This window comes from Trematomus bernacchii, unplaced genomic scaffold, assembly GCF_902827165.1.
Source record: "Trematomus bernacchii unplaced genomic scaffold, fTreBer1.1, whole genome shotgun sequence".
NCBI lineage: Eukaryota > Metazoa > Chordata > Actinopteri > Perciformes > Nototheniidae > Trematomus > Trematomus bernacchii.
Genome location: NW_022987547.1, coordinates 130,397 through 151,667, shown reverse-complemented (window position 1 = coordinate 151,667; position 21,271 = coordinate 130,397). Strand labels below are relative to the sequence as shown.

The window sequence follows — 21,271 nt, the reverse complement described above, 5'->3', positions numbered from 1 at the left end:
GTCATTTTGTTTAAGTACAGTGAGCCTTTCTAAAATATACAGTAAAGAGACAAACCCACCAGCATAGGATACTATGTGACTTTGAGCCAAATACTTGTTTTTGGGCTGTATAAATAAATTGACTTGAAACAGTTGCTGATTTAGAGTACTGGCACCTTTTTTATTCCAATCCAAGCACTGATTCAGAAGAACCAGCAGCACTGAGGCTTCTGGTCAATCTGTGTCGTATTAACACCAGAGGGAAAGATCAAGCAGCACTCAGAGGAGTTTGGGAAATCAGAGCCAGACATTGCAAAAACTGCTTCCTCTGCTTTAAAAACTGTAATGTGGAAATGATGTGCTCTTTGGTTCTGATTGTGAAGAGTGGCTCAGCTCTGACTCATGGGAAACATTTAGTCTTTTTCAGATTCAGCAGCGTCACACTTTGTCTCTTCTCCAAATGTTGCTGATGCCTTAAAATCCACTCTGAGATGTAATATAATACGTCAATGTCTAACATTATTTGCTGAACCTGCTTGACTTAGTCATGATCGTTTATCGCTTCTCCTGAAATTGTTGATCATTTAAATGTCCTTATTTTTCTCTGTCCCCTTTGCTTTACTGCTAGTTCATTACCCTCAACATAAAGTAGTGAAAAAATCCCACCAATGATGACCAGGCCAGGCATCTTCCAAAAACTATTTACAAACACGCCGATTTGAACTTTTTTCCATTTAATTGCACTACAAAAAGTGTATTTTCCCAACACATGTCAATATTTATTCTGTTTTTTAAAGAGATTCGTAATATCATAATATCATTTATTTCAGACTTTAGGTGCTGATTAGAATTTTGGGTCCGTGATGCAATTTATCTTTACCTCAAATGATTGTTTTGGATATATTGGACCAACAATAAAAAGAAAGAATGCGTTTGATACTCGACTGCTCAGGTTTCTTTTTATTTTGTCTTTTGTAATATTCACTTTGATCTCAAAAAATAAAATGTATTGTAAATGCACGCAAATAAAACTGAATCATAGAAATCACAAAATATAGCATACCTAAAATAGTCATAGTGAAGTAGGTTTTAATCATAAAAGGTTGTTGTAAGTGAAAATAATTATATAAAAGTCATAGTAAAATATGTTATTAAAAATAAAAAAGGTAATTATAACTATAATATGTCTTAAAGAAGAAGAACTATAGACTGTCATATACTTGAATGTTCAAAACAACTTTATTGGCAGAATTAGAGTGAATTTCACAACAGTTGGTTCCATATCAACAAATCACATAAAAAACTTCAGATAAACCTTTAACATTGTTATCAAAAACAAAATACTGTACCAGAGTTGCAATTTTAAGTCTCATCAGTGCAAATGTCCTCTGTTTCAACCCCAACAGGAACTGTACCTTGGCTGTAATAAACTTATTTAAACCTATTTAAAGTTATTGACAGGAGCCTTTGTGTGTTTGTGCCTTGTTAAGTGTAAACAATTAATAGTGCAATCATAAATTAATGCATAACATAAAACAATTATGCAGGTTCTTTCATTCAATCCAACACAAGTAAAAATCAAGCACAATTACAGGACACACACACACACACACACACACACACACACACACACACACACACACACACACACACACACACACACACACACACACACACACACACACACACACACACACACACACACAGAGACTTGAGTGGCTATTCAAAAACACATTTCTAAATTTGATATGTTTATAACCCTAACCCTAACCTCAAAGCAGTAGAAAAAATAACCCTAAAAACGTTGGACACATTCAATGACATATTTACATTGTGGTAAAATCCCCTTGTTGGTGTTGCTGTAGAGATGACTTTAATTTATAAAAATGTCACTAAAATTCTGTTTATGACATTTGTCAAAACCAATTCTAAAATACGTATTTGTTCATATAAAGGTCTGCATAGGAGTACAAAAATAGAATATAAACATGAATGCTACTGAATGATCCGCCTGTAGGATCTCCTCTACTACATGTCTAAAGTTTCACCACAATAGGAAATTACATTAAAGGCACCATTCTGCTTTCTGCCCATTTCCTGTCTCTGCTGCTGTCTTACTCGTACTGATGCTAGCTCACGGCTGACGGGGGGACGGGGGGGCCTCAGTCCCCTTGGATTGTTTCGTACCGTTGCGTTTTAGGAGATCTGCAGCCGATGACACTGGAGGGAGAAGAGAGGAAATATTATGGTGAGAAAACAAGGTGTGTGAGTCTTCAAAGCAGGATAAACAAGTTTGTACATCAGCAGGAGACATATATCATGTAACAACAATACTGTAGATTAACCCTATATACCCTTGATGTATTTCAATCGTATCTTTTCTTAAAGGTATCTACATAAGATTTAAGGTAAATAAATAAATAATGGCCTTATCTAAGTGGACAGGTGGGAGTGGCATCAAACTTGTTATCTTTGAAGTAGATTTCACTATTGTTGTTTCGAGGTGAACCAGTTTGGAGCCTCAAATAAAAGAGTTGTTGACAGGGAATACACTCATTTTTTCCTCTCAACTCATCCCTGCAATAATATCCAGAGGTGGGAAAGGTACTCAGATGTTGTACTTGAGTAAAAGTAGAAGTGCCAGAGTGTAGGAATACTCTTACAAGTAAAAGTCCTGCAATCAAAATGTTACTCAAGTAAAAGTACAAAAGTATTAGCATCAGAATATACTTAAAGTACCAAAAGTCAAAGTACTCACTATTCAGATGGGTCCATTTCAGAATAATATATATGATATGTTTTATAATGATTGATCATTAAAGTGTTATCAAAGCTGGTAAAGGTGCAGCTAGTTTGAATGACTTTGTATACTGCAGGGTAGCTTGTGAATTTACTCCAGGTGGAACTAAAGGCTCATTTAAGAGTTGATTATATTTCATATCATTAATCCAAATCTGTAAAGTAACTAAAGGTATTAAATAAATGTAGTGGAGTAAAAGTACATGATTTACCTCTGAATTGTAGTGGAGTAGAAATACAAACTAACAGAAAATTGAAATACTCAAGTAAAGTACCTCAACATTTTTACTTAAGTACAGTTCTTGAGTAAATGTACTTAGTTACTTCCCACCTCTGGTAATATCAAAGGACCAAATGCATTCATCTATGGTCAAAAACATAAAACAACGAATAGAAATGTCCATAAATGAGGTAGAAATGTAATCAAACGTAGGGTCACATGGTATAATTCAAACAAAAAGGACCATAAAGAAAGTCACATTGTAAGTAACGCATGAGAAAATAATCTTCATTTTTTTGTATCAAACTTATCTTGTTTTCATACAGTTGAAACCCTGAAACCCTAAGACATTTGGCTGAAAAATGCTCCAAACAAATATTGATCCCAGGCATTGAGGGTATCACTCCCGGCAACAGCATATGACCCCCCTCTCACCATATTGGTATCATCCCCAGCACGGTGATGATGCTGGACAGCGTGAAGACGAAGCCTGGGAACCAGTCCAGGGTCCGCTGGTAGATCTTAGTGAAGGCCGGGAGGTAGGCCAGGCTGGCAAACTTCAGAGCCAGCTGCAGGGAGGTGAGAGCGGTGCCTGATGGGAAGGAGGAGAGACAGGGCAAAGCACAGATACAGTAAATACATTAGGGAGGGAAACACACACATATCCTTTTCTTTTGGGATAAGCTAATCTTAGAGGGATCTCTTTAAAGGAATACTTTTGGGGAATTAAATGTATTTGCTTTCTAATACCACTCTCAACTATATATATAAAACACTGTAATCTCAGATTAGCAGAAAGACTGTAAACATCGTTATTTTATATTTCCTTGTATATGCACTTGTTGGCACGTAGACAGAAAAGGGGTTGATGTTGCTGCTGTTTGCTTTGCACTGACTTATCAAACAAAGCAAACACAAGAGGAAAATCCCTGACAATGAATAACCCTGCTGTTCTGTGTGTGTGTGTGTGTGTGTGTGTGTGTGTGTGTGTGTGTGTGTGCGTGTGTGTGTGTGTGTGTGTGTCAGAAAGAAGAAGCATGACTCTGACTGGCCACAGAACATGCTCTTCACCACGCGTCATCTTTTTGGCACAGACCAGCGTGAGTGTTTTCAGTATGCACCACTCCTCCCTGTTTACATACCTGTCTACATGCTGCATGAGGGGTTATTACTGTCTGTACGCTGATATATAATAACTGTAGCAGTCGGAGCGTCAGTAAGGGAGTTTCTTCCTGACCTGCCCATGAACTTCAGACTGCAAACTCAATTTTTAGGAACTGTAATGTTGTAATCCTTCTTCCTCAACTTCCTTGTTTTAACACGGTCTGATGTTTGATTAGAACTACTGATACCACACACACACACACACACACACACACACACACACACACACACACACACACACACACACACACACACACACACACACACACACACACACACACCCTTGTTGCACACTCACCACAGGAGGATGCAGGGACCTGCTGTGAGAGCAGAGATCTGATGATGGGCATCGGGATGAGGGCGAATAGGGTGAGTGAGCGGGCTGAGGAGACATCAGAACTGAATGTTATGTTCCTGTAAATACCTCCACAACATCATTTTGTACACACCATCACCGGCTATTATTATCTATACCTGTAGGATCTCACCAATGTCACCTAACAATCAGTTTGACCCAATATGTTTGAATATAAATCACTACTGGCTTTAATTATGGCTTATTTCATACTATATGACATTTTTCATTACCTTGTTTGCAAACTATACCAAGATTTTTTTAAATATTTTTGATGTTATTCTATACTGTGAACTTTTATATTACATATCTTTTATGGCATCACATTTACTGCAACTTTTTTGTGACACGTTTGAGGTGTACATTCACCTACCTGTTTGGCTTTGTCTTTGGTTTCTGCATGAACATCACTGATGGTTCTGATTTATACATCTCATATTGGTAGCTACTTCTTTATTAGTTTGCTTCCTGATAATAAATACCTTACTTTATTGTGTCCTTTCCCATATTTGTCATGGCCTAAGAGCAAAGTTATAACTCATTTATGACATTTTCTATGATATCATTAAGAAGACATTTTTATGGCACTTTATCTGGCATACAACATAATGATATTTTTTATGACATACTATAGTCTCAATTCCCCAAATTGGTTCCTACATTTCAGAATTTGTGCTGATAACAGAGATCTGTCAGAACAGATAACAAAGAATCAGTTCCCCAATTACATTCAATATTCATACTTCCAAATTCCAAATTGAATGCAGAAATAGCAACAAAAACATAGTTGTTTTTTGCAAAATGAAAAACTAAACCTGATATTCTTATTAAGAATAACCTTTTTAACCATTGTGTCAATGTCAAAGGACTTTTTCATTATTTTTAATAAACAGATAAATTGATATTGGTGGTCCAATATTTTGCTTATCCCGGGGCGTAAGGCAAAAAACGGAAAAAATAAAACATGGCCTGAACTACAATCTGCATCAACTTTTTTTTCGAAGTTAAAATGTCCATTAGTCAGGATGGAGCACAAACTGTGTCTGAGTCTCACCCAGGTAGAACATGTAGGTTGCCGTGACGAAGGACATGAAGTAAATTCCCGATGCGAACGACAGCATGCCGATCAGGATGAGAGACGTGTCGCTGACGCAGCGGCGAAACACCATGACGCCCAGGAAGCTGGTCAGGAAGATGGTGCAGCCCGCTGCGTTCCCATAACCCACCTGGGGACGAGAGAGAAGGGAAATAAGGTCAAAGAGAATAAAACATTGGAAGAAAGGAAAAATGAAGGGATCAATTACAAGTGAGACAAAATAAAATGAATATTCATTATACTGTACATAAAAACAAACTGTTTAATCATGATTTTACTTTATGCAGCGTTACATTACAATAAGTTACAATTACAAAGCGTTACATGCATACTAAGTAAGTGAAACCAATATTTCACAATTTTCCAGTCTATTTAAAAGGTGAAAGTTGACAGCTGCAAGTATTTATATAATTTCAGCTAGTATAATCTGTTTTACTCTATTATTTTCATCTAACTACATCCATCAAATTCACAAAGAGACCTTAATACAGAGATACAAAGAGAGCAATAATGTCACCTGAGTGGCACTCCAGCTGAGTGGCTCTTTCAACAAAAAGGGGCCCAGTATTTCTATGCCCCCCCCCACTGCGGAGACGTACAGCATGGCAGCAACAAACAGCAGAGCCACGTTCACCATGTTCCTCCCTGCAGGGGCCTCCACAGGGACCCCCTCGGGGGCCTGGGGCAGGAGGTCGCAGACGTCCTCTGGCTCTGGGATGGGGACTGGCTTCACCTGAAATGTAAATGGATGAAGTAGGCTCAATTCGGGGAGAGAAAATGACGATATGAGTGGTTTAACTTTTTCATTTGATCTTTTGTTACCCCTTAATACTATACAGAGTTTACAAGGGTGAGCTAATTCATTAGTATTCTGGGGTTTTTAGTTACAAAGTATATAGCATTTTGATGAACGGAGATTAACAGATTTTCTTTTTTATGGGAAACTAATCAGTTAAAGGGTTGCCTATTAGTATTCATATAGTTAGTATTAAAGGCTGAATCTTCACCTTTTCAGTCAACATCTTTTGGTTTTCCTTCTCATTTAATGCCTTGTTGTTGAATATATTTTATGTGAGTTATTTTGTAAGATTTTTCAGGTCTGAAAAACATTCCTGCTACTAGTATTACCTGTGCCATCCATTCCAACAGGTCTGTCAAGTTGTTCAGTTGGGCTGAACAACTTGACAGCTATTATTCCATTCATTCCATTCTTACAAGGAAATATGTCAGATGGTTTATCATCAGCAAAGAATGTGTTTCCAAGGTGACAACAGTGAGTGATCTCAGTCTCTGGCTAAACATAATACAATGCTTTGGTATTTAGCAAACCTTTCCAGAAGCAAAGTAAAAGTAAAACTAACAAACAACAACCTTAGTATAACTGTGGTCTATAACATGTATTACTGCTTTAGTGCTGTCTTGTAATGTTTGACAAATTAACCATTTAACCATTTTCCGAACAGGAAAACATACACACACACACACACACACACACACACACACACACACACACACACACACACACACACACACACACACACACACACACACACACACACACACACACACACACACACACACACACACACACACACACACACACCACACACACACACACACTGACCTGCAGCAGGGTGATGGAGTGTAAGAGGCAGAGCAGGTGCAGCAGAGTGCTCACAGAGAGCAGGATGGACCCATGTTGGGTGCTGGAGCTGTAGAGCAGGAAGAGGTGCCCCGACACCAGGCTACCCACCAGGCCGGCCCCCCCCGTACAGCAGCTCCACCCTCATCATCACCTGCAGGGGACAAGGAACATTTCTTCATTGAACAGTTGTGAAGAAAGTACATTTGTCCATTGTTGTTTTTGTATTTGGCAGATAAATGGTTAAACAAATATTATTTAGTGCCATTATCTGTTGCTCTTGATTGCATTTATGACAATAATGTAGCCTACTGTACATGCATTTGTCAAAATGGGTGACGAATGACATGACATTGTTAGGCTTTTGGAAAGTCTTTCACATTACAGTGCATATTTTGTCACATCACGATGTCTAATGCAGCTTTAAAAAATACTGTAATTTCCCTTATCACAAAACGTTTGTTCTGTGGTGGACTGTTACTTGTGACCTTCTTTCCTCAAGTATTGTCGCCTACTTGACTACAATTTCGTAGTTAAAAGCCGTTAAATAAAATGTTGTAGTTCAGTTCTTGTGATTTACTTGAGTGTTTCCATTTACTGCTACACTATCCTACTCCACTGCAATTCAGAGGCAAATATGGCATTTTAATCCACTATATTTAAATTAAAAAAAAATACTTTAGTACATTTGAAGACTGAGATTCAGAATGTTCAAGATAAAACTTTATTTTTACTTTATTAATAAATTAGTGAAAGTCCCACAATTATTCTGAAATGGGATGTTGAGCATACTTTTTATACTAGGCTATAAGTATATTCTAACGTTTATACAATTATAATTTGACTTAAGTAGGCCTAGCATTTTGATAGGAGGACTTTTGCATGTAACAGAGTATTTCTTTACTTTATTCTGTTGTACTTTCACACTTTATTGTGCAGCAGGTAAGGTAACACTAACCGAGTAGCCATACTGACCTTGGATCGGTCCTTCGCCGTGGAGCCGAGCGACGCCAGCGTCATCACGCCGGGCCAGTACGCGCAGAAGCCCCCAGACAGCCCGAAGACCACCCCGGCTCCGTACATCACCTCCAGCGGGAGCCGGAAGAGGACCACCAGCAGCAGGGCGAGCCTGGACAGCAGGTACCCGCTGAGGGGCAGCATGATGGGGGCTTTCCTCCAGCCGCGGTCCCCTAACCTGGCCAGCAACATGGCCGGTAGGATGGGAGTCAGTCCGATGATGAGGTTGTAGATCAAGAAGAAGTCTGTCATGAACTTCTGCTGGCTGTCTTTCTCGGATACGTCGGTGTAGGTGGCGTTAACACTCCGGTCCTTCACCACCATCTGCAGGGCCGTGTCGAAGAGACTGCTTCCCAGCTGCTCCAGCACCACCACCGACTCTATCTGCCGGAGGACCGTGAACGCGGCATGGCACGAGCCAGGCAGGACCATGGTGACACTGTCACTCACACACAACTCTCTTATGGAAGTCAAAATGAGTGGGAACACTTCCACAAAGCAGCTGCTGGAGTTACTCTGGTGTAAATGCTGTTCCTGCCTCACTCAGTAGTGTGTGTGTTTGAAATAAAAAGCAGCGAGGGTGTAAATAATAATCTCCCACGCCTACTTCCTCCTCTGACTCTTACCACAGGCACGACGATGACACTGGAACGTGTGTATACTGTGTGAGAGATTGTACCAAACACTGGGACAGCTCTTGGGCTTCTGTTCATGACAGTATGGCCACACAACAGAAACAAGTCGACACTTAAAAAAGTAACAATAACACAAAGGAAAGTTAAATCATCAAAGCTGATGTTACCTCTGGATTCGGTGGCATGTCAGGAAAAAATATAAATCAGTAAATAGACTGGTAGTTTATTTTTTTGATAGTGTTTTCATTATTGGATTTAAATTAAAGAGGCCCTATTAGGCTTTTATGGGGTTTCCCTTTCCTGTATTGTGTTATAGTTTCCATCTGGGACATGGAGACATCACTACATAACATTCTTGTTTCTATTGGCTGGCATTTCAACATGATTTGTACATGACAGGCTGAGGGCAGGACATCTCAGCGGTTGACCGATCACAACAGAGCTAACCAATTAGAGCAGACTGGGCTCTGGTTTCAGACAGAGGGTGAAAAGAGGTGCTGCAGCACAGGCAGTATGAGAAAAATAAAGACCTTTTGAACATTAAAGCATGTAAACATGTTGCAGAAGAGGCACAAAATACAAATATGAACCTGAACATTTGCATGATAGGGCCCCTTTAATCACTGTGATGCACACGTTCCTTGAGTTTTCCTGTCCGCAATGATAAAACATGAAATAAACTCAATCAGAAAAAATGACATTGACTACATTTAGTTATTTTTGTTTCAAATGACATCTTAGTTTAACACCAGAATAAAACACTCAGAGATCCCACGTGTACAGGTTTTGTTTTTAATGAGAAAATATTCATAATATGTATAGTAGGTGTATAAGTGTGAGCCTTACATGTCCTATAAAATAAGAAAGCAGAGTATGAGCGTACAAGTGGTTAACATAGGAACAGAGGTTATACTGTATAATACGATTGCTTTATCGCACACACACGCTGAAGCTTGGGCGCTCCTGCAGGGGAACTACCAGCATTTTCAAAAGATAAATAAAACATCTCTGCACCATGAACTCAAACAACAAAAGCATAATAATAAAAATAATAAATCACAGATAGAACTGCTCTGCGAGCGCATTGTGTGTAACCATTTAAAAAGCGTTATTTAGTGAGAACTCGATTTAGGGTTTGATTCAACCTCTTCAGGGGAAATGAGGTTGGTGTTGGTGTGTGTGTGTGTACATAACACAGTATGTGTTGCAGCAGCTACAGTAAACTAGAGACAAAGCCTTTGTTTTTGTTGCTTAAAACTCAAATTGTGCTGTTAATAAAGCTAAGATATAGGAGACTGTAAAACTATCATGTCAAACATCACTATCAGTTTTCTGCCATTCAACCCTGAAAAGATCTGGGTTCAAGCATCTCTAAAATCTAATATTTATTTTGTAAAAATGCGTCATAATACCATTTGCCTAAACCGGTTGCAAAACCTCATATCAGCATCACTGTACCTCCGTTGCAACTATTCACACACTTCCTGCTGCACCACAATGACACCTCCGTCATAAAAAGGGACACTGGTTCTCTTTAAATACTTTTTTTCACTATATATTATCACGTGTAGAAAAACAAGGAAGAGGTGGATTTTCTGGAACCAATGTATGGTGATTGTTTCCGGGGGAAATGGACACATCACACACTTCTGCTTGGTGGTTACTGGCACTGTTTTTCCCATCATTATAATTAAATAGAGTTAGATCATTTGCACTTAGGATGGGACTGTCCCAATAAATATAACCGAAATTCATTAATGGACAGTTCATGTCCCGCAGTTATGGAATTTCTGTGCAAGTTTACCTCAGTTTTAATGATATAGATTTGTATTCAGTGTGTTTGTGGGCACACAGAAAGGTCTAGACAAAAGGACACTTGAAACAGGAAATGCCAGCAGATGATCGAGAAAAAAAAGAAGTTCTCACCATCCTCCTGACATCCTAATGCTGGAAAATAATCTAAAAGGCTTCATTAAACAAGCAAACACAGACTGAAAAGTAGAATCCTATCAGTTAAAGTGGTTCACAAATACATTTTCTTCAGCCATGTTGAAACACTTTTCATTTAAAGTCAGTCCTGCAAGCTGCAGGGATTGTTCTGATTGCTTTTGATTTGCTTAAACTTGCTTTCTACCCCCTTACAATCCACAGTGTTGCCTCCCAAATAGAAGCCTGAATCTCTTCAGTCGTTTAACGAAACAGGACGTCCTGCGAAATTCTCTCAATATATATAGTATAAAAACTGACAGCCCCAACACACAAATCTCCAACTTTTGTGGTATTAACATAGAAAACGGACACTCCGTTGCAGCCTGTTGAACTGATAGTTATTTTTTGCCTGTTTGTGTGCTTGTTTCAGGTTGTAAAAGGAGTGTCATTTCATGCACACAATCAGTACTTCTTAAATAAATTGGAAACTAGGCTGACGGTATGAAAACTTTTTTATAAAACGCTTTTCCCCATAAATGTCTATCATCAAACTTTATCCTCAGCTAGCAAGGGATAGTAGATACACGGCCCTGCTGGAATCTCTACAGACATGTTCACAATACACAGTCCTACCTCAGTATAATACATCAAACAACTGCTTACATCTGAAAGCACGGGTCCGCAAAGCGACGTAGCGAGTAAAGGTAAAATAAGTGATTTTTAGAATACAAAACCCCCGACCCAGCCCTTTAATCAATACACACTGACTGAAGAGACGCAAACATGACCCGCAGTCCCTCTTTATGAAGTCACTGAAGAGTAGTGTTTCCTTTCTATCTAACGCGGCTGTGTGTTTTACTCTTTTGAAACTGTTTTCATACAGAATAGGAGAAGATAACATACTCTGTACATATCGTGCATCCTACGATTACTCATGATCTAAGGCAAAGTTGAACCTTGATGCTAGTTTAGCTAATTTCCACGCTAGCATTTCCAAGGACAGTCAAGTCGGCACTTAAATTGAACACAGATGCTTCAAGTGATTGCAGAAGCTCCTACAAACATGTCATATGTGTCTCACATCTGTACTGTGGTGTACTGTGGCACTGCAGGATGCTCAATATCAAACTTTACTGAATGTGACGCATCAGGTCCTGTTGGGTTCATCAAATCCAGGTAGAAATCATTTTGAAATGACAGAAATATGGTCTTTCTTTTTCTTCGTTTTTTTCCCACACATTGTGAAAATGGTTTGGGTTGTTATCAAGCATCCATTGCAAAGAAAACATCATCAGCAAGTCTCAGGCAACCTGTCAAAGTAAAATCTTCAGATCTCAGCACATCTTTCAATAAAACAATTACAGGAAATTCCTATGAATATTTAAGTCATTCAACGTCTACTAACTGTTAAAACCTTTGAATCCTGAATCGCTCTAAAACCATCTTAAAACCCTTTCAAAGTGTCTTTTACGTCACTGACCTTTTTCAAAATGGCCTCAACACCTTAAAAGTCTCTCACATTCTCAGTCTCTTAACATACGGTTGGCCTTCAATTCTTCTTTTCTTAGATGATCCTCATTGGTCGAGCCAACGGGTCATGTGATCATAAGAATACTTTTAGTAAAATAAATACTTTTGCCCTTCTCCTCGCTGCGTTTTTCTTCTTCTTGTCCTTCCCACTTGTTCTATAACTGTCTCTGGGAGGAGCTGCTTACTCCTCTGCTTACTCCTCTTCTTCTTCTTCTTCCTCCTCCTCTTCTTCTTCTCCTTCTCCATCCTCATTAGCGTAGATACCGGCCTCCCATTTCCGCGCCATGTCACTTTTCCTCCTGGTGACGCGAGTGGCCTCCAGAACCTGTCAGTTAGAAAACAACAGTCAGAGAATCATATATACGAAAGCACTGTTTACTAAAACATTGTTTTAAGTGGCAACACCATCACAAAAGAAACACACCACAGTGGCTTTAACATCGCATGCAGTGTGTCAAAAACTGAGGGAGCGCTTGGTTAAACCATCCCGCAGTAAAGGAGTCATTAATAAACCACCAAATGAAGCGCACCTGCAGTATTTGACAGTAAAAACAAAGGTTATTTGACTCCATTTCAGGGGAAAATGTCATGCTTCAACATTGGATTTGATCCCCGATCACAGTCTGTCTCACACACTCGTGCCAAGACACACACCACCACACACACAGTGACTAACACATGAGCACACAGTGACTAACACATGAGCACACCGTTCCACACAGGAGTGACTGTTTTGTGCGCAGGAATCCAGGGAGAAGGGGAAATGAGTGGAAAATGATGGACACTAAATTATTATTAAAACTACGGCTTCCACAGATGACATTTTTTTAATGGATTTTTTGTCAAAGCACTTCAGATATTCATTGCTATCGGGATGTTAAGAGCATTCCATGGAATATAACAAAAAGTGTATCTCGAGCCGGTTTCTCAAACTTACCTACCCTACCTTTAACTACTGTATATATTTTAGTATTTTAATTTTTTTAACTGAGGCTGTATAATGTAAGTTGTATACAGAGGCTAAAAGCAGTGCATGGGGCAAGGGTTGGGGGGGGGTCAAAGGTCACACCAAATTCATGGAAAAGCACATGCAGCACCAACACCACAGAGCAGAACACTAATGCAGTGTGACCACAAGCAGACCTGGGATCAGATTTGAAACTTTTAAGGTTTTCTTCACAGTATCTTCTCGGTCCAGGGTTTCAAACTAAAATAATACATCCCCATCTTTGTTTTCAGGATCTGGCCGAATGAGTGACGTTACATTTATCATCTACAAACTTGTATACAGTACGTTACATGGGGAATACGAAAGTGGCTCCCAGTGGAAATCTCCACTCTAGGAACTCGTCTGTATTTGAGAACTACGTAAGTTAACACAACGCTCATGGAAGGAGATAAGATACTTTTTTCTTCTTATATAACATTGTTGGGCCATATATTGTCTTTACTTGGAGATACAGAGTTAAAAGGGGAGAGATAGAGGGGAGGACATTGCCTGAAACCTGGCAGCGGACACAGCGTATGGGCCGCCAGCTCTAACCACTGTTTAATTGTTACAGAAACAGTCCAAATATAAATGGGAATGTATTGCTTTTCCAATACTTTTGAATAGAGTCTGACCCAGGTCTGTGAGTTAAGGAGTGAACAGTGAGACAGGTACCTCAGTGGTTACCTCGTTGACCAGCAACAAACGGGCATACTGAGCGACCAGCAGGAGAGAAGCAACAGTACAAAGAGTCAACATGTGAAAAACAATACCTGCAACAGTGGGAAACAAAAAGCCTGCTGGATGTTCAAGATACATTCTGTTAGATATCTTGAAAAAGGCATGATAAATAGGTGTGCTTTACGGTATATGATTTGTTGGTATAATGTAATGTTGCTCACAGGTGTATCTTTCCTTGTTTTGGGAATAAATGAAGTGTATGGACCAACAGATGGAGAAGTGAAACTGCTGCTTGAGACATTTTCTGGTTATGTAACTTTTTCTTTCCACCATCCAAGCCAGTAAGCTTTGTTTGCACAGTGTGGTCTGCCAACATTGAATACTTCTTCTCAAGAGAGAGACCTTATTCCGGATAATGACACACCGCTGGACACCCTGGCATGTAAAGACACATTCAGATAGAAAGAATGAGAGACGATAAGAGTCAGGAGAGAAATCCCCCGGCGTCTGGGACTTACTTTCAATTTCAGTTCCTGCTACTGGCTTGGAAATTCCCTTCGGTGTTGTACAGTGTTAGCTAATGCCAACAGGGCATGTGTGAAAGCATTTAGGTATGGTGACATTTAAGTATCTAATGCCATTGAACCACAAACTTTCACTCAACTGTCTGCTACTGTCTCTCCCTGAGATACATGATGGCATTGTTATCCCATGTTATTCTGTTGTTAGATGTTCAACAAGATCTCCTACACGTTTATTCAGTTAGATACTCACGCTGTTGTCATCGATTTTCTCCCTCCTCTTCACTTTGTGTGTTTCGTAGTCTTCCATTAGCGTCTGCATGTAGTTTTTGGGTCGTCCTCCGGAGTCCTCGCTGCCGGCGTCGGACAGCGCTCCCTCTGAGGGCGAGGGGGAGACGGGGGGGGCAGGGCGAACCTTCTCGATCTTTCCTGGAAAAAAAAAACATGGAGTTAAGACAGGCTTGTTAAAACAAACACCATCACACATGAGTATTCTACGTAATCACAAACATGAAGAAAATTCCTGTTTTATAGTTTCAGTCCACCACTTTTGTGTAGCGATGCAGTCAGGGCTGCATAGAACAATTCTTTGGATTATTAATTAATCTGCATTGTATTAGTTTTATCAATAAAATAATCATTCAACATCTTCAAGTGAATTGTTTTGTTGGATTTAGAGTCGAAAAATCACCCAAAATATTATCTTAATAACGAGAAACGACAATAAAAACAGCTAATCCATTGATTTCAGAGGTTTTGATCAGAGAAGATATGGTATTTCTAATCAATATTTTCTTCATAAATGACTAAAACTAAGTATTGATAATTGAAACAGCTACCAATTGCTTTTTCTGATAGTGACTCACCTGGAGCCGTCCTCGCTGTCAGAGTGAGTCGAGCTGGCAGGCTGTTGCTCTTCATCTTGTCTGCTGGGGAGATATTGGTTTGCCGCACCCTCGCGGGACCCTGATTGTTGCTGGGAGCGTTGCCAGGCGTGTTGCCGGGGCGGACCCTGGCGGCGGGCTGCTCCACCCTCTGCTTCTTCAGCTCCTCCTCCCTCTGCTGAGCGGCTCGGATCTCCTCTTCGATCATGGACAGAGTCCTCTGCTTCTTGGAGCGCAGGCGGAACGGCCCACTGGACGCCTCCACCTCGGGGCCCTTTCGCTGCCGCCGCTGTGCTCCGCAGCTCGGCCGCCTCCGAGTACTTGCTGAAGTAGCTGAACTCCGGTTTCTCCGGGCTTGGGGGAGAAGGGGGACGGTAGACTGGGGTCGGCCGGGACACTGGAGCAGCTATGGCTGTGGAGGCAGGAGCTGGAGCCGGGGCTGAGGAGGCGAGGGCTCTGGCGTAAGAGGATTGGATTTTGATCCTTGGGCCTCCATGTTTGGGTCTCTGTGGGGGGGAGACGGGCTGAGAGGGAGGGGGAGAAGGCGTCTGGAGCTGCTGCAGAGCGTGTTCTGACTCTAAAGGCTTCTCAAACCCTACTTCTGGACGTCTGTCTGGCAGAGGAGACAGGTTGGATGGAGCAGGACTGGAGGACATGGGTGACTGGAGACTAGGAGCTCCACCTGAGGACGCAGGGGAGGAAGACACTGGCACGGGGCTTCCTGTCGAGGCTGAGGATGGAGACACTGGGGCGCTGAGCTGTGAAGAATTCAAGTCGGAGGGCAGCCAATCATCTCCGTCCTGAGCTGACAGGGCGCTCTGGATGGCGTTTTGGACGAGGACTCCTGCCTGGTACTCCAGCTCGAATTCTGATGGGCTGCCATTGGTCTGCCCGTTTACAGGCGTGGTGGGCTGGGGCGTCGGCGGGGACACCGGGGTGAGGGGCTGAGGGGTCGGCGGTAGCGAAGCCCCGCTGTCGGAAACATTATCCGAGCTAAACACGGTGGTGTCCTGAGAGCGGAGAGACAACTCGTCTAACCCCGAGTCAGACTCCTCGGGGTGGAAACCCGGGTGGAACGGGCTCTTCCCCTCCTCGTCGTCAGGCAGGATGGTCATCACCGCTCGTGCACAGGTAAACTCTGCTCCGTATCCTTCATCAGACCAGGTCACATGACTATCCCCGGTGTCCCCAATACTGTCACTGAACCCCTGGCTGCTCCTGGGTGTGGATTTGGAAAAGGGTTTGGCGGAGTACATGTAAGGAGCCACGTCCCTCTTGGTAGCGTCTCCTTGCAGAAACTGCTTCCTGGCAGAGGAGAAGTTGATCTGCTCCAGCACAATGTCCTCCTTCCTATTCAGATCTGGGTCAAAGGTCACTATTGTGGGAGGTCCTGAAACCTGGGGCTGCAAATCGAGATGGGGGGACAGTGAAGAGAGGAGAATAAAAAGATAAGGTGAGACAAAAATGTAACAAAGATAGATAATGTGTGTGTGTTACCTGTGTGTGTGTGTGTGTTACCTGTGTGTGTGTGTGTGTTACCTGTGTGTGTGTGTGTGTGTGTGTGTGTGTGTGTGTGTGTGTTACCTGTGTGTGTGTGTGTGTGTGTGTGTGTGTGTGTGTGTGTGTGTGTGTTACCTGTGTGTGTGTGTGTGTGTGTGTGTGTGTGTGTGTGTGTGTGTGTGTGTGTGTGTGTGTGTGTGTGTGTGTGTGTGTGTGTGTGTGTGTGTGTGTGTGTGTGTGTGTTACCTGTGTGTGTGTGTAAGTGGGACTCTGTTTCTGCTGTTTCCTCTCCTGGTATTTCTTGAGAGACTCGAGCTGCTCTGCGTCCAGCTGATTTTCCAAAGGAATCTATAATAAATGAATGATCGAAACAAAAAAACAATCAGTCAGTTTGTCATAAAGTGAAGGGAGGTCAAATAAAATATAAAAAGATGAAATGGGAGGCTACCTCCTGGGGGGGGTTCCACCAGCGCTTGGCGATGCCGGGGTTTTTCTTCACTGCCTGGTCTTTGATCAGCTCTTGACGCTCTCGCTCCAGCTCCTCAACCTGAGGAAGGAAGACAGCGATAATATTCATAAAGAGCTTTGAACGACATTAGCTGATAAAGATATGAGAAAAGTTGGAGATGTAATAAGTGTTTGTTATTGCATTACCAAAAGTGTATTTAGCAGGTTGTTTTAAAAAGAGAAATGTGAAAAGTTGGTGAATTGGATGAACATTTTGAATTTTTCAGTTGTTGGTTTAAAAACTGTCTCTGCTGGTCATCATAGTCTCTGATTAAAATGTGAACCACAACTAACCTTTTGACACTGCTAGCATCATGTGCTTGTCTTAACTTACGACATCCTTTCCATTTCAAAACTTCTTCCATTAAGGTTGTAATGTCTTCTTTCTATGGTTTGATCTAAGTGGATTTGTACAGTATAAGCTGTGGTTTTGGTCAGATCTTATAACACCTAAAACAAATCTATAATAATATTACTTTATTTTTCATTTTTACCTCAACACTATTTTTAGAATGTTTTAGACCTGTGTTTTTCTTTCAACCTTCTTAGAGAAAAAGCCTTTTTTGTCAACTTTCAGTCAGGAATAAACTTTCATTCACGAGTATTAATACTTTCAATAATTGTTTTGAGTATAAGTCATTTATTTTGACGCCTGTCATACATTTGGCATGCATTTTATAATGTCTCATAACAAAGCAAGCAGTTTAGACTTGTTGACAAAAAAAGCCTGACTTTAAAAATACTAATCCAAGGAAATGCTTATTTATTCTTGTGTACATATTGTTTATATGAGTCCTTATTATTATTATTATTATTATTAGACACAAGGTCTCCATTAACGTTTACATTACTGCTGTGTCGTGTTTGCTACTGTGTGTCTGTCTGCTGTATCTGTCCCAGCTGATACCTAATCTCTCAGCAGTTTACCTCCCCTGAGGGTCGTCTCCTCGCCACCCTGACCTGCTGCTCCTCTCCGGGGGTGAAGAGCTTCGCGGGTCGCTTCTCCTCCTGAAACGCTCTCAGCTCAAACTTGGCCCCGCCGCTCCCCGTCTCCCCCCCCTGCACGTGGCCGTTGGTCCTCACAGCAGAGTCCTCGTGGTGCAGGAACGTGGTTTCTCTCTGACCCTCCACCACCACTGCATGGTGATTGACGGGGGAGGAGGCTGACATGCAGACGGAGGGAGAGTTTCCATCGATGCTGATGATCTTGCTGTGTTCTGACGGAGAAGAGGTTCCGTTGGTGGGGGTTTCGGAGGCGGCGTCTAAAACCTGGTCCAAGTAACGGATCTCCTGTAGACGAAGGAGATAATGTAATTGCTATGGTTGTTCTGTAATGTTCATCAACTCCTCGTACTATCATCATAAGGGTGAACAATGCAGATGAGATAATGAGCCATGTAACCATACAGCATATCATGATACTTTTACTAGAGTAGATGATAATAAACATACAATTAGTGGACATTGGAGTAATTGCATCTTTATAACGGCAGGAAATGGAGAACATAACGTTTTACTGGCACAAAAACACACAAGAGAAGCAGCTTTTTCCACAGGTAATTTTTCTGTCATCTAAACATGTTCATCTTATCTTAATTATCAGGGAGAGCGATGTTGGCATCGTCCTATGAAACTCTGACAAAGGCATATCTGATCTGGAGTTATGGTCTAGATCTTTGGGACAGGCTACATAAAAACAAAATTAAACGCGGTTAAGTTTCAGACTTATGCTTAAGGTATTTGCTAAATTATATGTACAGCATAGTTATATTTTGACGACAAAACCATCTAATGAAATACCACCCAGACCAAGATAGACCGGCACAGGTAATACATTTTAAAGATGGTGAATAAAAATCAAGAAAACAAAAAACTGAGAGTTTGACCTCAGAGAATGAGCATACCTGCACCACCTCGCTGTCAGGAATTGCATTATGGGCGTTGTTGCTGGGGCTGCTGAGGCAGCCATGTTGGATCTGCTGGCTCTCCAGCTCCATGGCTGCAGGGCTGTCAGTGATGACGCTGACCGATTCCTGGAAACTCACGCTCTTCAGGGCTCGCTCTCTAGGTGTTGCGTCACTGACATCTTCGGCTGCCCGCCACAATTTCTGTGTAAACAAAACAAACAAGAGCATCAGAGATACTGATCACTTTCATTTAGTGATTGAAAAAAGCATTTAAAGAGAACCTGTACTTTTTCTCAGGAAGAGATCTCTAAAAAACGCACACACCTCAAACAGACACATGTCACGCACATGAGGCTGTCTGTCTGCATTGCAGTAGAACTGTGTTATGTTAGACCAGGCTCCCACCACTTGGGGGCACCAACACTCCCAGTCTGCTGCTTTATGACAGAAAATAACCATCAAATCTTCCATGGTGCTGAAGACTATTGTATTCTCTTTCAAAGACATTCACTGGTCTGTGAATGAATCAATGGACTGGAAACTTGGCCAAAAAATCAAACGCTGTAACTCTTCCTGCCTCACATTTGATCTAAAAACTTTATTTAACAAATTGGCAGACTGGCAGGTGGGATGGCAGTTCATCATTTTTACAGTTTTTGGAGGAACAGAACAGTTAGGGATGTTTGTCGAGATTTTATTGCAGATAAGGGGAAGAAACTATGCATTTCTCTTAACAGTATGTGTCAGAATTATTTATTTCAGGATCTGAGTCAGATGCCACTTGACACTTTATCATATTACTAGTTCTGCATTTAAGTCTGAAGTTTCCCTGGCAGAGGAGTTGGCAGCTACTCCATGCTCAGCAGCGTTAAAGATACTTTAATCAAACGAGGGCTTAACATTTGCTCTCCTCACATATTCACTCCCTGTATTTTCCCGACCTCAGCCAGGTGCACGGCTCAAGGCCACATTATTAGTAGTTGTTATGAGAGAAAGAAATATATCTTCCAATATTCAAATGTCCCTCGTGAGTTGGTCACACAGCCCGTATGAACAGATTGTGATATGCAGATACAAGACGAGGAAATAGGGTGTAGAAATGTAATAAAACTATCCCCACAAATGAAATGAAATATATTGCAAAACATTGCATATGGACAAATACACTTTATTTTACGAAAAGTGAAACACTTCTCTGGGTGTGCAACACAGTTAATGGTTACGTAATACATTTATTTAATCATCAGTGAACACAATGTCACACCCTTATAAATAAAATATTTCCAGTTAATGCAACACTGTGATGTTACATTAATCATCAGCTTATTTCAGAATTCTTTTTTTAAACCAAGCTCTGATTCTATAAAACACATTTATAATGTTTTAAACTAATCCACATTTATAACCCATACTTTACTGCCACATTAATTTACTTCTCAACTGTGCTTGCAATTTCACTGACAGTGTGATTTATCCAGGGAGGAGATGTACAAACGGGGGTCGAGGGTCTGGTTAAAAGGACACGTTGGCATGCGGGGGTTCAAACCTGCGACCTTCTGTTTTTGTGAACCATCCATCCAACACATTCCAGATCCACTGTTAGCAAGTAACACACTCCTGTGTATACTGACCTGCTTTCTGTTTCTACAGAGGCCACCAACAAATACTCTTTTGGCTTCTTGATTTACTGCCTTGCGCCGAGCACACCTCTGTTCGGAGGACGTGTTTACTTCCACGAGGGGTTGTTGACCCTCTTCTTTGTGACATGTGAGAGTGTGTGCGTTGGGATTTAATGAGGACCACTTCAGTGAATTGGCTCAGTGTTCAGCTGAAGCACACACAGCCATAAGGAGGAAGTCTTTACTTTGTAACCTCTCGTACACTGAAGGACTCGAACACATTACTAGCCATTTGATG

The 21,271-nt window shown here is 41.2% G+C and overlaps 2 protein-coding genes across 2 annotated transcripts in view; both read right to left on the bottom strand.

The window, feature by feature from the left end:
• Window positions 1–1,677: 1,677 nt before the first annotated feature.
• LOC117476740 (thymic stromal cotransporter homolog) lies at window positions 1,678–8,921 on the bottom strand. Its single transcript, XM_034123463.1, is given in 8 exon segments — window positions 1,678–2,199; window positions 3,434–3,590; window positions 4,461–4,544; window positions 5,572–5,743; window positions 6,131–6,346; window positions 7,238–7,381; window positions 7,383–7,409; window positions 8,231–8,921. Coding segments are annotated over 8 exon segments (1,332 nt in total). The 5' UTR covers window positions 8,705–8,921; the 3' UTR covers window positions 1,678–2,141.
• A 757-nt stretch (window positions 8,922–9,678) lies between these two features.
• The window catches only part of LOC117476518 (A-kinase anchor protein 2-like), an 81,739-nt gene continuing 70,146 nt past the window's right edge, over window positions 9,679–21,271 (bottom strand). Inside the window, 9 exon segments of the mRNA XM_034123123.1 lie at window positions 9,679–12,691; window positions 14,042–14,068; window positions 14,810–14,985; window positions 15,423–15,717; window positions 15,719–16,843; window positions 17,187–17,288; window positions 17,389–17,487; window positions 18,375–18,737; window positions 19,352–19,555. Of these exon segments, the coding sequence (XP_033979014.1) occupies window positions 12,560–12,691; window positions 14,042–14,068; window positions 14,810–14,985; window positions 15,423–15,717; window positions 15,719–16,843; window positions 17,187–17,288; window positions 17,389–17,487; window positions 18,375–18,737; window positions 19,352–19,555 (2,523 nt within the window). The 3' untranslated portion in view covers window positions 9,679–12,559.